At 65.9% G+C, this 20,649-nt stretch overlaps 2 protein-coding genes across 2 annotated transcripts in view; both read right to left on the bottom strand.

The window, feature by feature from the left end:
* Positions 1-13,746, bottom strand: part of CELSR2 (cadherin EGF LAG seven-pass G-type receptor 2) — a 31,244-nt gene extending 17,498 nt beyond the window's left edge. The window contains 10 exon segments of the mRNA XM_065698272.1: positions 128-307; positions 780-943; positions 2,994-3,119; positions 3,300-3,463; positions 4,078-4,235; positions 4,917-5,005; positions 5,602-5,717; positions 6,096-6,318; positions 7,946-8,593; positions 10,308-13,746. Of these exon segments, the coding sequence (XP_065554344.1) occupies positions 128-307; positions 780-943; positions 2,994-3,119; positions 3,300-3,463; positions 4,078-4,235; positions 4,917-5,005; positions 5,602-5,717; positions 6,096-6,318; positions 7,946-8,593; positions 10,308-13,746 (5,307 nt within the window).
* A 1,118-nt stretch (positions 13,747-14,864) lies between these two features.
* SARS1 (seryl-tRNA synthetase 1) lies at positions 14,865-20,316 on the bottom strand. Its single transcript, XM_065698478.1, has 11 exons — positions 20,108-20,316; positions 19,177-19,247; positions 18,992-19,072; positions 18,407-18,565; positions 17,711-17,854; positions 17,354-17,509; positions 16,337-16,558; positions 16,119-16,248; positions 15,586-15,743; positions 15,349-15,478; positions 14,865-15,260 (listed from the first exon to the last, which is right to left on the bottom strand). Exons 1-11 carry the CDS (start codon positions 20,241-20,243, stop codon positions 15,100-15,102), a joined length of 1,548 nt encoding a protein of 515 aa, XP_065554550.1. The 5' UTR covers positions 20,244-20,316; the 3' UTR covers positions 14,865-15,099.
* Positions 20,317-20,649: the final 333 nt, after the last annotated feature.

The following is a 20,649-nucleotide window of genomic DNA, read 5'->3' as shown; positions in this document are numbered from 1 at the left end:
GGGGCACAGGGACACCCATAGGTGCCCAAAGGGAGCAGGGGGGCACAGGGACACCCATAGGTGCCCATAGGGAGCAGGGGGGCACAGGGACACCCATAGGTGCCCATGGGGAGGGGGGGGTGCTCACTTGGTACCGGCCGTAGTCGCAGCCCAGGCGCAGGCGGGGGGGCCCCGGCGCCCCCCCCGGCTCCAGCCCCAGCTCCACCTCGTGCCAGTGCCCATCGCTGACCCGCGCCTGCGGCAGCTGCAGCCGGGCCAGGGGGGACCCCCCCTGCCACAGCCCCGCCTCGGGCCGGCCCTCGGCCAACTGCGGGGGGGGGCAGGGGCAGGGCAATGACCCCCCCACGGCAACAACCCCCCCCCCATGGCAGCAACCCCTCATGGCAACACCCACCAATGCAATGAGCCCCCCCCATGGCAATACCCCCTATGGCAATGAGACCCCCCCATTGCAATGACCCCCCCATGACAATACCCCCCCTATGGCAACACCCCCCCGGGGTAACAGCCCCCCAGGGGTGACAGCCCCACCAAGGACACCAAAGCCCCAAGGCCAGGACCCCCCATGGGAATATCCCCCCCAAAGCAAAGACCACCCCATGGCCCTGCACTGCCCCCCCCCCCCCCCCATGGCCATGCCCCCTCCCATGCCCCCCTCCCTAGCATGGATATGCCCCTCCACCTCCATGGCCATGACCCCCCCATGACCCCCGCTCACCATGGCCATGACCATGTGTGTGCCCCCCCCAAGGCAGTGCCCCCCCGTGCCCCCCCCTCACCTCCACGCTGATGCTGAGCGGCGGCGCCGCTGCCCGCAGGAGGAGCCCCCGCGGGTGCCGGGTGCGGACCAGGACCCGCAGGCGCCAGGGCAGGGCCAGGGGCAGCGCCAGCCCTGCCCAGGACACGCGGCTGCTGCCGGCGAAGCGCTGCGGGGAGCCCACCTCTGGGGAGAGCAACGGGAACACAGGGAACACATGGACCCCATGGACATCATGGACATCATGGACATCATGGACACCATGGACCCCATGGACATCATGGACATCATGGACATCATGGACACCATGGACACCATGGACATCATGGACATCATGGACATCATGGACACCATGGACACCAATGGACACCATGGACATCATGGACATCATGGACCCAATGGACACCATGGACATCATGGACACCATGGACACCAATGGACACCAATGGACACCATGGACAACATGGACATCATGGACACCATGGACCCAATGGACACCATGGACATCATGGACACCATGGACACCAATGGACACCATGGACATCATGGACATCATGGACATCATGGACCCAATGGACACCATGGACATCATGGACACCATGGACACCAATGGACACCATGGACACCATGGACATCATGGACATCATGGACCCAATGGACACCATGGACATCATGGACACCATGGACACCAATGGACACCAATGGACACCATGGACAACATGGACATCATGGACACCATGGACCCAATGGACACCATGGACATCATGGACACCATGGACACCAATGGACACCAATGGACACCATGGACACCATGGACATCATGGACATCATGGACACCATGGACACCATGGACACCAATGGACACCATGGACATCAGGGACACCATGGACTCCATGGTCCCCATGGACATCATGGACATCATGGACACCATAGACATCATGGACACCATGGACGACATGGATCCAATGGACACCATGGACATCATGGACACCATGGACACCATGGACATCATGGACACCAATGGACACCAATGGACACTATGGACACCATGGACACCATGGACCCAATGGACACCATGGACATCATGGACACCAATGGACACCAATGGACATCATGGACACCATGGACACCATGGACCCCATGGACACCATGGACACCATGGACACGCATGGACACCATGGACCCCATGGAGCCCATTAATCCCCATGGACCCCATGGACCCCAATGGACACCCATGGACCCCATGGACCCCACTAACCCCATGGACCCCATTGACCCCAATGGACCCCATTGACCCCATGGACCCCACTGACCCCATGGACCCCATTGACCCCAATGGACCCTATTGACCCCATGGACACTATTGACCCCATGGGCACCACTGACCCCATGGACCCCACGGACACCCATGGACTCCCATGGACACCATTGACCCCCATGGACACCATGGACCCCATGGACACACAGGGACCCCATTGACCCCAATGGACACCCATGGGCCCCATGGACACCATGGACCTCATGGACCCCATTGACCCCAATGGACACCCATGAACCCCATGGACCCCACTGACCCCATGGACCCCATAGACCCCAATGGACCCCATTGACCCCATGGACACTATTGACCCCATGGGCACCACTGACCCCATGGACCCCACGGACACCCATGGACTCCCATGGACACCATTGACCCCCATGGACACCATGGACCCCATGGACACACAGGGACCCCATTGACCCCAATGGACACCCATGGGCCCCATGGACACCATGGACCTCATGGACCCCATTGACCCCAATGGACACCCATGAACCCCATGGACCCCACTGACCCCATGGACCCCATAGACCCCAATGGACCCCATTGACCCCATGGACACCACTGACCCCACGGACACCCGTGGACCCCCATGGACACCATTGACCCCCATGGACACCATGGACACCATGGACCCCCTATGGACCCCTATGGACTTCATGGACCCCCTCATGGAAACCCCCATGGACCTTCCATGGACCCCCATGGACCCCCATGGACCCCTATGGAGCTCCATGGACCTCATGGACCCCTCCATGAACCTCCCCATAGACCCCCATGCACCCCTCCATTAACCTCCCCATAGATCCCCATGGACCCCCCTAGACCCCTATGGAGCCCCATGGACCTCATGGACCCCCCCATGAACCCCACCATAGACCCCCATGGACCCCCCCCCTCCATGGCCCCTGGTACCTTCCTGGCAGGTCCTGCCCCCGAAGCCCGTGGGGCAGCGGCAGCTGAAGCTGTCCCACTCCTGCACGCAGGTGCCCCCGTTGTGGCACGTGTCACCATCACACAGCGGCCTCTTGGCTGGACACCCTTGGGGGGGCACACACACACACATAGGAACTTAGGAGGATGCTTGTACCCCCCCCCCCCCGCCAGTATCACCCCATGGTGCCAACGGGGGGCACTAGGACCCTGCCAGGCTGTGGGTCCCCAAGGGCCCGAGGCCAAGCACGCAGCCCCACACCTCCCGCCCCATGCCCCCCCCCGCACCGGGCAGGGTGCCGTTGTTGGCGATGAAGGCGGCCATGTCCACGGGGCGCTGGTCGATGTGCAGGTGCCGCATGCAGCCCACGAAGTGGCGGCTGCGGATGGGGAAGCTCTCGGGCAGGGTGGGCACCCCCCCCAGCAGCAGCGGCCCCGTCAGGTCCAGCGACCTGCGGCACCCAGCGGCACCGTGAGGGGCCCCCGCCGGGACCAGAGGAGCGCCCCCCCCCCCCCCCAATCCCCCTTCAGTGCGTGGGGACCCCAAGGGACCCCCCCCGGGGATGTCTTTACCCGAGGGACCCCAAGGGACCCCCTCACCCATGGGGACCCCCAAGGGCCCCCCCCCCAGGGATGTCTTTACCCAAGGGACCCCCCAGGGATGTCTTTATCCATGGGGATCCCAAGGGACCCCCCCCAGAGATGTCTTTACCCAAGGGACCCCCTCACCCATGGGGACCCCAAGGGACCCCCCCCGGGATGTCTTTACCCAAGGGACCCCCTCACCCATGGGACCACCAACGGACCCCCCCCCCAGGGATGTCTTTACCCATGGGGACCCTGAGGGACTCCCAAAGGACCCCTCACCCCCCTCCCAATGCATAGAAACCCCAAGGAACCCCCCTCGCCCATGAGGACCCCCAGAGCATCCTCCCCACCCCTAAGGGACCCCGATTATGGGGACACTGAGAGACCCCCGAGAGACTCCCTCACCCATGGGGACCCCAAGGGACACCCCCGCCATGGGAACCCTGAGTGACCCTCAAGGGACCCCCCCCCCCCGCACTTCTTGGTGCCGTTCTGGGTGCCCTGCGCGGCGCAGGAGTAGTTGCCGAGGCGCGCTCCGAAGCGCAGCGCCAGCCCCGTGTCGCAGTCATCCACGGTCACCACGGCCACCTTCTGCTCCGAGGGGCCCTGCGGCAGCCCCGAGCGGCCCAGCACCGGCTGCGGGCACCGTCAGCGTTGGGGGGGGGTGGCCCCATGGCCCCACAGCCTTCACCACCTCCTCACTCTCCTCCTGCCCCCTGCCCACTCCATCCCTCCCTCCCTCCTGCCATCCCTCCATCTCTCCATCATCCATCCCTCCATCTCTCCATCCACCCATCCATCCACCCATGCATCCACCCATGCATCCATCCATCCATCTTCCATCAATCCATCCATCCATCCCTCCCTCCCTCCTGCCATCCCTCCCTCTCTCCATCATCCATCCCTCCATCCATCCATCCCTCCATCTCTCCATCCACCCATCCATCCACCCATGAATCCATCCATCCGTCTTCCATCAATCCATCCATCCATCCATCCCTCCATTCCTCCCTCCCTCCCTCCCTCCCTCCATCCATCCCTCCCTCCCTCCATCCCTCCCTCCATCCATCCATCCCTCCCTCCCTCCCTCCCTCCATCCATCCCTCCATCCATCCACCCTCCATCCCTCTCTCCCTCCATCCATCCCTTCATCCCCCAAACCCCCTCCCTGCAACTCTCTGTCCCCCCCAAGCCTCTTCTCTGCTCCCCCTGTCCCTTTGTCCCCTCCAAACCCTCACCCCGCTCCCCTCCATCCCTTCTCCCTCCATCCCTTCACCCCCGAGCCCCCTCCCTGCTCCCCCCGTGCCCCCCCCTCACCTTGTTGTAGTAGTGGAGCTGGACGCGGTGCCACTGCCCATCGCTGACGCCTCCCGGCACGAACGGGGACACCGTGGTGGTGGCCTCACCTGTGGGAGCAGCGGCCGTGGCAGGCGCGGTTGGTGGGGGGGGGCACACAGGGGATGCGGTGCCCAGGATCCAGTGCCTGGCAGTGCCCAGGTGCAGAGCCAGGGACATAACACAGGGGATGCAGTGCCAGGGACGTGCGACCCAGGGGACACAGTGCCGGGATGGGATGCATGGGATGCAGTGCACAGGCTGCAGTGGCCTGCAGTGCCGGGCAGTGCTATGCAGTGTCATGCAGTGCTGTGCAGTGCCTTGTTGGTGCTATGCAGTGCCCTGCAATGATGGGCAGTCCCCTGCGGTGCTATGCAGTGCCATGCAGTGTCCTGCAGTGCTCTGAAGTGGTGTGCAGTGCTGTGCAGTGCCATGCAGTGCTGTGCAGTGCCGTGCGGTGCTGTGCAGTGTCCTGAAGTGCTATGCAGTGCTCTGCAGTGGCGTGCAGTGCTCTGCAGTGACATGCAGTGTAATGCGCTGCTCTGCAGTGCTATGCAGTGCCATGCAGTGTCGTGCAGTGCCATGCAGTGTTGTGTGGTGCCGTGCGGTGCTGTGCAGTGTCCTGTGGTGCTGTGCAGTGTCCTGCAGTGCCGGGCAGTGCCGGTACCTGCCGAGAAGGTGAACTGCAGCTGCTCGCTCACGATCTCCAGCGCCACGAAGTCGTGCTTCTCGTTGAAGCGCCCGTTGTAGAGCAGGAGCCCGTCCCGCTCCCTCGTGGCGAACCTGGCGCAGGGACAAGTACCAGGCTCTGCCTGGCTGCCTGCAGCCCCCCAGCGCCCCATTGCCCTGGGGCTCAGCAGCACCCACCACCCCACTGCCCCCATGCCAAGGGGTCACCCCACCCCTATTGCCCCCACCCCAGATGAAGCCAATGTGGCACCCATCACGCTGTCCCCCATTGCCAATGGAGCACCCATCACTCCCCACCCCACACGATGCTCATGGGATCCCCACCACCCCACATGATGCCAGTGGGGCACCCATCACCCACATCCCATCCCCGTATCCCATTGCCTATGGGGCACCCATCACCCCACACCCCATCTGATGCCCATGGGACCCCCATGCGATGCCCTGTGTCCCCCCCCACCCGGTGCTCACGTGAGGGCGAGGGTGAAGTGGAAGCGCTGGCGCAGGCCGCGGAAGGTGAGGAAGGAGCGGGGGGGGAAGCTGCGGGTGCTCATGGTGCAAAAGGGCTTCTCGTAGTGCCCGGGGGGGCACTGGCAGCGGAACCCCCCCAGCAGCAGGTTGAGGCAGGTGCCCCCGTTGCGGCAGACCCCCGGCGTGCAGCGGCCCCCCCGGGCCGAGAGCTCACAGCGCTCCCCTGTACGAGCCTCCGATGGCACCGGCACCCCCGACCCCCAATCGGGGGGTGCAGGGGGTGGAATTCCGCCCCCCCCCCCATCAGAGCAGCTCCAGCCCCAGCCCCATCACCCTGGCAACCGCCTCCCGTCGCCATGGCAACCCAGGCATTTCCCTCCCCTGCCCACTGCCCCCACCACCCGTGGGCATTGGGGGTGTCCCCAGTGCCACCCATGGGGTGGGGGTCACCCCCCTCAGGCCACTGCAGTGGGCACAGGGTGTCCCAGCCCCCCAGGGTGTCCCCATCCCCCAGTGATGTCCCAGTGTCACCCCCCTGGAGCATCCTGCAGGGACCTCACTGGGGTTGGGGGACAAGGGGAAAGGGGGGGGATATGGAGGGGATAGGGGGGAGAGGGGAGGGGGAATGGGGAGAGAGCAGTGGATGATGGAGAGAGGAAGCGGATGATGGAGGAGGAGAAGAGGAGGAAGATCAAGGTGCTGGAGACAAAGGGGACGAGGGAGGGAGGGAGGAAGAAAGGATGGAGGGAGGAGAGATGAGGGATGGAGGAGGGATGGAGGCAGGATGGATAAAGGGATGAAGAATAAAGGATGGAGGGGGGATGGAGGGATGAGGGATGGAGGAGGGATGGAAAGAGGAAGGATGGAGGAGGGATGGAGGTGGCTGACAGAAGTACAGTTGAGGAAGGAAAGGGTGACTGATGGAAGGCTGAAGGGGGCAGGATGAAGGGATGACCCCTATGGATGGTGGAGGGTCAGCAGAAGGGATGGATGAGGTGAGGACTGGGATGAAGGCTGATGGGGATAGATGGTGGAGGGAGACTAAAAGGGACAAACAATGGTGGGATGAAGGGATGATGGGGACAGAGGATGGAGGGCTGAGGGGCATGGGGTGGAAGGGTGATGGGGATGGATGATGGAGACACATGGAGAGCTGGAGGGAAGGAAGAAACAGGGACAATGGGGATGGCTGATGAGGGGACACCTGAGGAGGGGATGATGATGATGGACACCAAGAGGAAGGTCTGGATGGAGAATGGAGGGCTGCAGAGGAGCTGGATGAAGGAGGAATGTCTGATAAGGGGAAGATGAACGGGAGCTGGCTGAAGGGATGGACACCAAGAGGAAGGATGGATGGAGGGCTATGAAGGATCTGGATGAAGGGATGACGGAGGGACATCCAAGAAAGGGAAGATGAAGCTGGATGAAAGGATGATGAAGACGGATACCAAGAGAGCTACAGAGAAGCTGTATAAGGGGATAACGGAAGGACATTTGATAAGGGGAATATGAAGGTGAGCTGGATGAAAGGATGACAAGGATGGACACCAAGAGGAAGCGATGGGTGGAGGACAGAAGGGTGCAGAGGAGCTGGACGAGGGACATCCAAAAAGAGGAAGACGAAGGAAACTGACGGGATGATGGGGACGGACACCAAGAGGAAGAGATGGATGGAGGGCTGCAGAGGAGCTGCATGGAGGGATGATGGATGGGAGTGGGTTGAAAGGATGCTGAGCACGGGCACAAGAGGAAGGCTGGATGCAGGGATGGATGAAGGGATGCTGCTGGGACACCAGGAAGGGGATGAGGAAGAGGATGCCGGGGCCAAGCAAGGGGCCAGGCCCTCTCACCGGTGAAGTCCTCATGGCACTCGCAGGTGAAGCCGCCCTCTCGGCTGCGGCAGCGCCCGTGCGCGCCGCAGGGGCTGGAGTAGCAGAGGTCGATCTCGGTCTCGCAGTAGTCGCCGGTGAAGCCGGGCGGGCAGCGGCAGCGCAGCCCCGTCACCGGGTGGATGGGGCGGAAGAGGATGGTGTCGGAGGCCAGGAAGGGCGCGGAGCTGTCGAACTGCAGCACGGACACGCAGCGCATGTAGTTCTCGCAGGGCTCGCGCAGGCAGATGTTGTCGTCGAAGGGCAGGACGCGCTGCGCCGAGAGGGAGGCCAGCAGCGAGCGGTTCAGGTAGAGCCGCTCCTGCAGCTCCTCCGAGGAGAAGAAGCGGGCGGCGGGCGCCGGGGCCGGCGGCAGCAGCACCGAGAGGCTGACGTTGAGGATGCGGGCGCTGCCCACGTCCGTGTCGGCCTGGATGTTGAAGAGGACGACGCGGTGGCGCGGGGCGGCCAGCACGGCCGCGACCCCCTCCAGGAAGCGGCTGAGCAGCGGCGACAGGAAGCGCTCCTGGGACATGTCGGCCAAGCGCAGGGTGATGCTGTTGCTGAGCATCTCGTCCGTGATCACCGTCACCCGCAGCGTGCACTGCGCCGTGGCGCTGTGGATACCGTCTGCGGGCGGAGGGGGGGATGATGGGGGTCAGCACTGGGTACCACAGGATGGGGGTGGGCACCCATCCCTTGTGGTCAGCATGGGATGGGGATGGTGGGGTGGGGGTGATGGTGATGGGCACCCATCCCATCTGACCACCATGGGATGGGGGGGGGGTGGTGGTGGTGATGGTGATGATGATGGGAATGGTGGTGGTGATGGGCACTCATCCCATACAGCCACCATGGGATGGGGATGGTGGTGGTGGTGGTGATGGGCACCCATCTCATATGGCCACCATGGGATGGGGACGGTGGTGGAGGTGGTGATGGTGATAGGGATGGGGATGGTGATAGGAATGGGGATGGTGGTGGTGACGGGGATGGTGGTGATGGACACTCATCCCATATGGCCACCGCAGGATGGGCATGGTGGTGGTTATGGGGCAAACATCAGGCATGGCCACTATGGAATAGGTTTGATGGTGGTGATGGGGTGTCCCTCCCATGAAGACACCATGGGATGAGGACAATGGCAGTGATGGGGTGTCCATTCCACGTGGCCACCATGGGATGGATGTTGGTGGTGACAGGGTTGTCCATACTGTGTGGCCACCACGAGATGGGGACAGTGGTGGTGATGCCCGGTGGCAGTGATGGGATGGTGGCGATGATGGGGTCTCTAACCCATGCGGCCATCATGGGATGGGGATGGGGAGATGGGGACTGTGGTGCTCATGGTGCACCCCAGCAGTGTGACCACCACGGGATGGGGCAGTGGGATGGGGATGGCTATGGGGTGTCCATCCTGCGTGACGGGAAAGGGAACAGGGCCCCTGGGAAAAGGGACAGGATCTCCCTGGGACATGGACAGATGGGGAAGCATGGGGGGGGGGGGGGGATGCACAGGGGGGCAGTGGGGCCGGGGCTCTGCCCGTGGCTGGTGCTGATTGGGGGGGGGGGGAATGACGTTGCCATGGCTGCGGCCGCGGGGTCCCAGCTATGGCCGGGGCCTTTGTTCCCCTCCCTGGGGCCCCGCGCTATGTGGGGGGGGGGACGGGACCAGCCTGGCAATGGAGGTCCCTTTGTGCCCTGTGCCCCCCCTGTGTGCAGCTGGAATGGGGACTCCCCCATGGAGAGAGGGGGGTGCCACGACCCCCTCCCAACACACACACATTGGGATGCGACGACTCCCCCCCCACCCTGCACTGAGCCCCCCCATATTCACCCATCAACCCCCCATAACATGGGCGTAAGGGCACTGGGAAACCCCCCCCCCAATGCACACAGCAAGCTCTGCCCCCCCAAATACAGGTCCAGGCTCTGCACCCCCCCAAACACACGCAGTGAGTCTTTCCCCCCCCAAGCACACACAAAGAGGTGCCAGGACCCCCCCAAACACACACAGAGGGTCCTTCCCCCCAAACCCCTCCTACAGGGTCCTGACCCATGCAGAACCCCCCCAAAACATGCAGTGGGGTTCACACCTCCTACACACCCCAGATATGAGGGCAGGAAACGGGGCTGCTGGGGACCCCAACTGCCTCCAATGGGATGTCTGGGGGGGGCATCCGCATCACCCCAACCCATCCAGATGGGGACGGTGGGACCCCAACACACCTCTCTCCATGCACAACGGGGCGGGGGGGGGGTCACCCCCCAAGGGCTTCCCCATCCCCAACCTTGACTCTTCCCCCCCCCCCCATCCCACCCCATGGCGCAGCGGGGGTCTTACCCGACACAGAGACCCTCATGACGGCCTCCAGCGGGCGGTTGTTGTCCAGGGCCGGGCTGAGGCGCAGGTCCCCGGTGCGCGGGTCCAGCAGCACCAGGTTGAGCTCATTGCCCTGCTCGAAGGCGTAGGTGAGGCTGTCGGAGACGTCGGGGTCGTGGGCGGGGATGCGGCCGATGACCCCCCCGGGGAAGCTGCCCGAGCGGTTGGTGATGTAGTTATTGAAGAGGATCTCGAAGTTCTTCAGCCGGGGGCTGTTGTCGTTGGCGTCGCGGAGCCGCACGTGGACCGTGGCCCTGCTGACCAGCGGCGCCGACGTGGCCTGCACCACCATCACGTACTCAGCCTTGGTCTCGTAGTCCAGGTCGGCCAAGGCGGTGAGCTCCCCGGAGAAGATATCCAGCTGGAAGACCTCGGGGATGTTGCCCTCCACGATCTGGTACATGACCTGCGCGTTGGAGCCCTCGTCGGGGTCGGTGGCCGTGATCCGCGCCACCACCAGCCCGATGGGGCTGTTCTCCTCCACGAAGACGTCGAACTCGTCGCGCTCGAAGACGGGCGGGTTGTCGTTGACGTCCAGCACCGTCACGTGGATGGTGACCGGCGTCCGCCGCGCCGGCACCCCCTTGTCGACGGCGAAGGCGCGCAGCGCGTACAGCGGCACGTTCTCGCGGTCCAAGCGGCGCAAGGTGCGGACGATGCCCGAGGTGGACTCGATGATGAAGTCGCCGTCGCCGTCGTCCCCCCCTTGGAAGGTGTAGAAGACGCGGCCGTTGAGGCCCGAGTCACGGTCGGTGGCCGAGACCTGGAGGACGCTGGTGAAGGCGGGGACATCCTCGTAGACGGAGCCCTGGTAGGAGTCGCGCAGGAACCGGGGCGCGTTGTCGTTGACGTCGCTCACCAGGATCTCCAGGTAGGTGGTGTCGGACTTCTGCGGGATGCCGTTGTCCCGCGCCGTGATGGCCAGGGTGTAGGAGACCTGGTCCTCGTAGTCCAGCTCCATCTGGGTGGTGACGGCGCCCGTGTCGGCGGCGATGCGGAACTGGGGGATGCTGTCCTCCATCAGGTAGGTGATGCGGGCGTTCTCCCCCGTGTCCTCGTCCGTGGCGCTGATCACCACCACCGTGGTGCCCACCGGCCGGTCCTCATCGACGTTGACGGTGTAGTGGGAGCTCTGGAAGACGGGCCGGTGCGTGTTGGCGTCGGTGACGTTGACGACCACGTGTGCCGTGTCGTGGCGGGTGCCGTCGGAGGCGGTGATGGTCAGCAGGTACTGCCGCTCCAGCTTGTAGTCCAGGGGCAGGGCGAGCGAGATGAGCCCGCCGCCGCTCTGGCTGGTGATGGAGAAGCGGTTGCGGGTGTTGCCGCTGGAGATCTGGTAGGTGATGACGCTGTTGGCGTCGCGGTCCACGGCGGACACGGTGAGGACGCTGCTGCCCACGGCCGCGTCCTCGTTCAGGCGGGCGCTGTACTCCCGCTGCGTGAACTCGGGGCTGTTGTCGTTGACGTCCAGCACGGTGACGGTGACGCTGGCCGAGGACGCCATGGGGGGGTTCCCCTGGTCCTGTGCCTCCACCCCGAAGCTGTAGAAGTCCACGGCCTCCCGGTCCAGCTCGGAGGCCACCACGATCCACCCGGTGCTGTTGTTGATGGCGAAGGGGAAGCCGGCGCCGGTCTCCAGGAGGGTGTAAACCAAGCGGCTGTTGTCCCCCGAATCGGCGTCGATGGCTTGGACGTGGAGAACGGAGTAGCCCAGGGGCACGTTCTCCAGCACGGTGGCCTGGAAGGGGGTGCTGACGAAGATGGGGGCATTGTCATTGACGTCCAGCACCTGCACGGTGACCAAGCCGCTGATGTTGGAGAGGGGCGGGCGGCCGCCGTCCTGCGCCCGGATGCGCAGGGTGAACTCCTTGCTGACCTCGTAGTCCAGGGGGGTCACCACGTCCAGGGCCCCCGTCTGCGCGTCGATGTAGAAGTGGCCGCGGGTGTTGCCGCTGACGATGCTGTAGTGCACCAGCGCGTTGCTGCCCTTGTCGCGGTCGGTGGCCGTCACCCGCAGCACGGCCGCGGTGGGCGCCGTGTCCTCGGGGACCTGCGCCACGTAGCGCTTCTCGCTGAACTGCGGCGCGTTGTCGTTGTCGTCCTCCACCGCGATGCGCACCGTGGCCGTGGCGCTGCGGGGCCCCGGCTCTTGGCCCTGATCCGCCGCCTCCACCAGCAGCTCAAAGGCTTCCACAGCCTCGCGGTCCACGGGGCCGCGGGTGCGGATGACGCCGGAGCGGGGGTCGATCTCAAACACCTCGTTGACGCCGGCGCCGTTGAGGAGCCGGTAAAGGATGTTGGCGTTGGGGCCGGTGTCGCCGTCGGTGGCGCGCACCGTCAGCACCTCATAGCCCACCTCCAGGTTCTCCCGCACGCTCTCCCGGTACTCAGCCTGCTCGAAGGCCGGGTCGTGGTCGTTGGTGTCGGTCACCGTCACCGTCACCGTGGCCATGGCGCTGCGCCGTGGTGTGCCGTGGTCCGTGGCCGTCACTCGGAACACGTGCGTGCTTTTGCTCTCGCGGTCCAGCGGCGCGGCCGTGGTGATGGCACCGGTGACAGGGTCCATGGCGAAGAGCCCGTCAGAGCGGCTGTCGAACAGGGCGGCCATGGCGTAGTGCAGCCGACCCGCATCACCCGGGTCCGGGTCCAGCGCCGACACCCGCAGCACCGGCGTTCCCGACGGCCGGTTCTCCTCCACCGATGCCTGGTAGCTGGAGGGCTGGAATTGCGGCGCCGCGTTGGGGCTGCGGCGCCGGCGGAGCCCCGTGGGGTTGGGGTCTCCCATGGCCCCGGGGCCTGGAGTCTTCCCGGTGTCCCTGGGGACCGGAGTGCTCCCAGTATCCCCGGTGCTCCCAGTATCCCTGGTGCCCATCGCATCCCTGGTGCCCACGGGGGTGTTGGCGTTCCCGGGGTCCCCATTCGGCCCAGTGGGGTCCCGGGGGACTCGAGTCCTCCCAGTGCTTCTGGCGTTCCGGGCGCCTCCGGCATCCACAGCGTCCCCAGCGCTCCCGGGGCCTCCGGTGTCTCCGGTGTCTCCAGCGCTCCCAGCGCCTCCAGCGCCCCCGGTGCCTGCAGCATCCCCGCTGCCTGCACGGCCTCGCCTTGCTCCGGCGCTGCCGCAGCCTCGCTCCCCGCCGCCAGCTCCGCCGCAGCCGCCGCTCGGGGCGGGCGCGGCGCCGCCGCTGTCCCCGGTGCCGCCGGGAGCGCCGGGGCTGGGGCTGGGCCCGGCGCCGCCGCTGTCCCCGGTGCCGCTGCCGCTGTCCCCGGTGCCGGCGCGGGGCCGCAGCAGCGGCAGGGGCGCTGCGGGCGCGCAGGTGGCGGCGGCGGCGGTGCCGGGGGGCGGCGCGGGCAGCAGCAGCAGCAGCAGCACCGGGAGCACCGGGAGGCGCGCGGCGCCCATGGCCGGTTGCTGCCGCCGGTGCCCGCCGAGCCCCGCGCGCGCCCGCCGGGGCGGGGCCCGAGACTGCACCGGGATCGCGCCGCGCTTAAAGGAGCCGCCGCCGCCGCCCCAGCCCCGGGCACCGGCGGGGGGGGGAGACGGGGGGGGGGGGCAGGCACAGAGCGCACACGGGGAACACACGGGGAACACACGGGGCACACACACGGCACTCACAGAGCACACATGGAGCACACACGGAGCACACATGGAGCACACGTGTGTACACGCACACAGGCACCTTGCACGTAGGCACAGGCAGGGTGCACAACCCCGGGCTGTGACAGTGTGATGCTGCACAGGCAGAGCACGTGTGGGTTGTGCGCATCCTGCACACGCAGAGCACACGCGTGTGGAGTGTGTACACGGGGGCACATACAAAGCACACAGAGCACGGGTGGGCTGCGCACATGGGGGGCACACGCGGTCACACACATGGTGTGCACACATGGGAAACACACGCTATGCACACACAAAGAACATGCGTGCATGCACATACATGTGAACCGCACACATGGGAGGCACACGCTATGCATACAGAGCACATGCCCGGCACACAGCACATACATGTGAACCGCACACATGGGCGCACACGCTCTGCACACAGAGCACGTGTGAACCATGTACATGGTGGGCACACGCGTGGCACACACAACACCCATGTCCTTGCAGCAGACGGTGACACCCCATTACCAGCACCCCCCCCAGTCCCCATCCAGCCCCATTGCAGCGGCACTGGGAGGCACTGGGACGCGCTGGGAGGCGCCGGGCACCCTGGGGTGCTGCGGCTGCAGGGCGCGTGGGTTGGGGCTGTGGAACGGGTCTGACGGGTGCTGGGCTTCGGGGACCCCCCCCCGGCACCCGGTGACGCAGCGGAGCCTCTCCCAGCGCTGGCGCCTGCTGAGGCCCAACCGGCTCCTGGGGTGCCGCGGTGGGGGGGGCAGACACACTTTGAGTCCCTCCACAGCACCCATGGGTGCAGACAGGGGCACACGTGGGGTACCAGAGCCAGCAGCTCCCCCATGGAGGGGTGAGATGGGGACCCCCCCCCCAATCCCTCTTCTTGCCCCCAGCACAAGAGCTCAGCAATTCCCAGCTTTATTGCACGGATGGAGAAGCCAGTGGTGGCCCCAGGGATGGGGGGAGCACACGGTGGGGGGGGTCCCCAGCCCCGCGCGGCGGGGGGGACACACACATGGAGCCCCAGCAGCATCAGTCCCAGGCTGGTGACGAAGGTGAAGGGATTCAGGCAGCCCTGAAGGGCCTGGGGTGGGGGGGGCAGGTCCTGAATGTCCCAGGGGGTTTGGGGGGGACCCCTCAGGCGCTGTTGACCCCCATGTTCTGCATCTGCTCCTCCAGCACGGGGTCCGTCCCCCCCCCGGAGCGCTTCTTGCCCCCCTCCTGCTGCTTCTTCTGCTTCTTGGAGAGCTCCTGCTCGATGGGCGCCGGCCTCACGAAGGGGATCAGCTCCCGCAGGTCTGGGGGCACAGAGAAGGGGATGTGGGGCGGGGGGATGGGAGGGGTTGAGGGGGGGGGCAGGCAGGGTGCTGGGTGGGGGGGCGGTACCTGGGGGCATGAAGTCCCGGAGCTTGTCCGGGATGCGGATGCCCTCCGGGGTCTGGTGGTTCTCCAGGATGGCGCAGATGGTGCGGGTGGTGGCACACATGGTGGCGTTGAGCATGTGCACGAACTCCACCTACGGCAGGGCCACGGTGACAGCGGCGGGGGGGGGGACACCGGGGAGGAGGAGCAGGACCCCCCCTTCCTCACCCCTCTTCCTCACCCCCCCCAGCTCGGGCTCACCTTGTCCATCATCTTCTTGGTCTGCCCGTAGCGGATGCGCAGGCGCCGCGCCTGGTAATCGGTGCAGTTGGAGCAGGACACGAGCTCCCGGAACGCTCCGGATCCCGGGAACCAGGCTTCCAGGTCCAGCTTCTTGCTGGCAGCGTGGTTGAGGGAGCCTGGGAGGAGACAGGGATGGGGGGGGTCCTGCTCCTCATCACTGCTCCCCCCAAGCACACCCAGCCCCGGGGATGGAGGGCACCATGGTCCCCGGGGTGGCACAGGGACACGATGCTCCAGGGAAGGAGCGTTTAAATGGGATCAGTTTCCCGGCATAGCTTCCCCTCAGCACATCCCTTGGGAAGGGGCAGCCCCAGCCCAGCCTGGTCCTGCTGGAGCCAGAGCAGACGTCTCCCTCCTCCCCACTGGGGCCTCCCCATCACCACTGGGCACAAGCAGGGCCGAGCTGGGAAGCAGGACACGGCTCGGGGCCCCCGAGGCGCCGGCACGGAGGTGCCCCCGGGGTCCCGCGGGCAGGAATCCCCATCCCCTACCCGAGACGATGTTGACGACGTGGTAGGGGATGCCCAGGGACTGGTAGAACTCCTCCGCCGTGGCCATCATCTCCTCAAACAGCTCCCAGGACTTGTTGTCACGGGGGGAGGCGTAGACGAACTGCTCGATCTAAGCAGGGAAACGGGGCGGGGGGGGTCCCTGTGTCGGCACCGGGAGCAGCCCCATTCCAATGGGAACGCTGCTTTGGTGCGCTCACCTTCTCGAACTGGTGCACGCGGAAGATGCCGCGGGTGTCGCGGCCGTGGGAGCCCACCTCCTGCCGGAAGCACGTCGAGAGCCCCGCGTACTTGAGCGGCAGCTCCTCGGGCCGCAGCCACTCGTCGCGGTGCAGCGCGGCGATGGGCTGCTCGGACGTGGCGATCAGGTACTTCTCATCGATGGAGCTGTCCTCGGCCCTCTCGCTGCCTTTGCCGATCACCTGCACGGGGACAAAAGAGGCTCCGTCCCTTCCCTGTGCCGGGATTGGGATGCAGGGATGCTGCGGGGCGGTGGGATGGGGCTGGGGGGACCTGCAGAGCCCTGTGCGGCTCCCTTGGCGTCACGCGGTGGTGGTGGACCCTAAGGATAGGGGGTGCAGAGGAGGATGAGACCCCTAAATATGGGGTGACACCATGAAGGTGACACCATAAATAGGGGGTGACGCCATAAATATGAAGGGGACACCAGACAGGGGATTCCAGGGAAGATGGACCCTGGAGATAGGGGGTGCCCAGAAAGAGGGACCCCGGAAATAGGGATTCCAAAGGAAGATGGACCCCGGGTATAGAGGGTCCAGGGAAAGACGGACCCCCAGGGACTGGGAGCCCAGGTGGAGATGCTCCCCCAAAATATGGGATCCAGGGAAGATGGACCCTGGAGATATGGGGTGCAGAGAAAGAGGGACCCTGGAAACAGGGATTCCAAAGGACGACAGACCCCAGGGATAGTGTCCAAAGGAAGATGGACCCTGGGTATAAAGGATCCAGGTAAAGAAGGACCCCCCGAGACTGGGAGCCCGGGTGGAGACGCTCCCCCAAAATATGGGATCCAGGGCAGATGGAACCTGGAGATGGGGGTTCCAGAGTAAAGATGGACACTGGGGATTAGGGGTGTACAGGGAGCGTAAGGGAAGGGCGCTGCTGCGGCCTCGCCGGGCAGCGAGATTCCAGCCGTCTGGAAGCAGCGTGGCTCCATCGGGAAGCCCTGGAGCGCCGTCGGGCACCAAAGCCCTCACCTTGTAGAGCTCCTCGTCGAACTGGCTGAGCTGGGCCACCTCCTGCATCACCTCCTTGCGCATGAAGAAGGGGGTGTACACCGGGGTGTAGCCCTTGGCGCGGAGGCTCTGCAGCGCGTACTGGATGAGCGCCTGCTCCAGGAACACCAGGGGACCCTGGGGACAAAGGGAACAAAGGGAAGTCCCGCACCGAGCCGCCCCGTCCCGCTCAGCAGGGCTGGGAGCCCGCGGCAGCGCCGGTGCCAGGGACGCTGCTGTGGATCCAGGGGCTCCAGCGCTGCTCAGAGCAGGGGAGCAGCCCGGAGCCTGGTGCCCCCCCTTGTCTCCCATCCCCTCCGTGCGGGTTTGGGCTCCCACCTTAAGGAAGTAGCCCCGGCTGCCGGCCACCACAGCGCCCTTCTCGCCCTCATAACCGTCCACCATCACCACCAGATCCACGTGGGAATACTTCTTCCTGCAGCTGCAGTCGCCCCAGACCCGCTCCACCTTGTTGTCCGCATCCTGCACGGAGATGGGAGAGGGGAGGAGGGGGAGCCCCATCACCTCGGTGCCCACTTTGGGATCCCAGACTACAGAGCCTGGAATTCCAGCTCTGATCCCGGCCACTCGCTCATTGTGCAGCCCCTTGGCAGCCGGCCTGGCCCACTTGTGTGCCCCCCGCGCAATATTCCCTGTGGATGGATGAATGGCAGGGAGATCCCAGCCCCCCGGTTTCCCATGGATTCCCCCAACAATGGCCACGTCCAGCACTGGCTGAGCCGCTCTTTTGTCTGCTCCCGGCGGGATAACGCTGCCTTGTCATGCAGATCCCATTCACCCTCCCCACAGACAGGGCCCTTGGCTGCCAGCGCTTGTCTGGCTCTGATGAACCAGCACAGCCAGCTCCTTGTCCCTGCTCCGGGCCCTGTCCCTGCCCCTTGTCCCTGCTCCTGCGCCTGCCCCTGCTCCTATCCCTGTCCCTGTTCCTGCTCCTGTCCCTGCTCCAGTCCCCGTCCCTGTCCTTGCTCCGGTCCCTGTCCCTGCTCCAGCCCCTGTCCCTGCTCCGGTCCCCACCTCATCGTTGCTGATGGGCACTGAGGGATGCAGGAGGTTCCCGATCTCCCGGAGGCTCTCGAACCGCTCGGCCTCGAGCCTCACGCGCTCAGCGTCGCACTTGAGGATGGCTTCGTCGATGAGGAGCCGGATCTGCTTGATCTGGGAGACCTGCAGAGCCTGGGCAGGGACACGGCAGGGTGGGGGAAGCGCCCAGGGATGGGGCTGCTCCCTCATCCCGGCTCCAAACCCCACGGACACGGCGCAGCAAAGAGGGCCCAGAGGGGACGAGGAACTGACCCAAGCAAGGAGCTGAGCGCGGCCGCACGTGGGGCGAGGAGCTCCCCTGGCAGCAGAGGCAGCGCCACACCGGGCAGGGAAGTGCAGAGGGCAGGGAACGACCGAGGCTGCTCCGATCGCCCGGGAGGCACCGGAGGGGCCCGGGGCTCTAAGGAAGGGCACGGAGCCGGTCCCTGCTGGGGTGGGATGGGGGAGCCGGGGATGCCCCTGGCAGGGGGCTCAGGGCATCCCCCCTTGCTTTGGCCACCTCGCGCTGCCCATGGCGGCGATGCCCGGGGCCACGGGGGGTGCAGGGCTCACACTCACCCCCAGCACATCGGCCGTGAGCTCGTCCAGGTTCTGTGCTCCCTCCGGGACCGACTCCTCCGTCCCCACCGGCTCCTTCCTCTGCAGAGGAACCGCAGAGGGTGAAGATGCAGCCCCAGGGTGGGAGCATCCCTCAGCCACGGCAGGGAGATGCCCGCAGGCAGGAGCAGCCCCTCCTGCCTCACCTTCATCTTGTCCCCGATGGTTTTGCTGCAGAGGTTCTTCAGCTTGTTGAGGTTATCGGCACGGAACCGGCCTGCAAACCAGAGGGGAAGGAGCCACGGGAGTGGGAATGGCGCTGGGATCCCCATTCAGCTCCGGGGATGTCGGAAGGACACGGGGTGATGCTGTGAGGGGCAGAGCTGTGGGGTGCAGCGGCTGCCACACAAGGGTCTCATTTGAAAGCACTGCTCCGGGGACCCCAACCTGGCTGGGGCCACTGCGCACAGCCAGAGCCATGGGGTCTGGGTGCACCCACAGGGTCTGGGTGCATCCATGGGGTCTGGGTGCACCCATAGGGTCTGGGTGCACCCATAGGGTCTGGGTGCATCCACGGAGTCTGGGTGCATCAATGGGGTCTGGGTGCACCCACGGGGTCTGGGTGCATCCACGGGGTCTGGGTGCACCCATGGGGTCTGGGTGCACCCACGGGGTCTGGGTGCATCAATGGGGTCTGGGTGCACCAATGGGGTCTGGGTGCACCCACGGGGTCTGGGTGCGTCCACGGGGTCTGGGTGCACCCATGGGGTCTGGGTGCACCCATGGGGTCTGGGTGCACCCATGAGGTTCAGGTGCTCGAGGAGGGGCCCCGGGGGGGTCCCCCCTTGGTGCCCGGGGGTGCAGCGGCCGCAGCAGCCCAACCACAGACACCCCCCCCCCCCCCAGGGCCCGATCCTGGACCGGGAACCGGCCGGGGTTGCATCAGCCGGGGTTGGGGGGGGGGGGACACGGACACGACACGGGCCGGGCTCGGAGCTTCGGGCCCCGCGGAAGGCTCCAAGGGCGCTCCCGAGGGGAGCGGAGCCCTGCGGGAGGCACCGGGGCCGGGGGGGGGGGGGGGGGGGGGGGATGCGGGAGCGCGCACGGGAACCTCGCCCCCCCCCCCCCATCACGCACAGCTGCGCCAGGCGCCGTCCGCGCGCAGGAGCGCGTCCACGAGCGCGGGGTCCTTGAAGCGGCGCCGCTGCATGTCCCGCACCAGCGCCGGGTCCCCGCCCTTGTCGGCGCGGAACAGGTCCAGGTCCAGCACCATGATGGCGGCTCCCGCAGCGCCCCGCGCGCCCGCGGAACGTGCGCGCTCACGGCGGCCGCGTCCCCGCCCAGCCTTGGGGGTGCTGCGGTGGTGGGCGGAGCGAGAGCACGGCTGGCGCGCCCCCTGGCGGAGCGGCGGAGCACAGGGTGGGAGCGTCCGCGGAGCCCCTGTGGGGAAGGGCTGCACCCCATAGAGCCCCACAGCACCCCATAGAGCCCCATGGCAAAGCACAGCACCCCATAGAGCCCCACAGCAAGGTGTGGCACCCCATAGAGCCCCAGAGCAAAGCGCTGCAGCCCATAGAACCCCATAGCAAAGTGTAGCACCCCATAGAGCCCAGAGCAAAGCACGGCACCCCATAGAGTCCCACAGCACCCCATAGAGCCCCAGAGCAAAGCACGGCACC

The sequence above is a fragment of the Lathamus discolor genome, chromosome 19 (assembly GCF_037157495.1).
Source record: "Lathamus discolor isolate bLatDis1 chromosome 19, bLatDis1.hap1, whole genome shotgun sequence".
NCBI lineage: Eukaryota > Metazoa > Chordata > Aves > Psittaciformes > Psittacidae > Lathamus > Lathamus discolor.
Note: the sequence above shows the minus strand (reverse complement) of the source record. Positions and strands in the feature narration are given on the sequence as shown.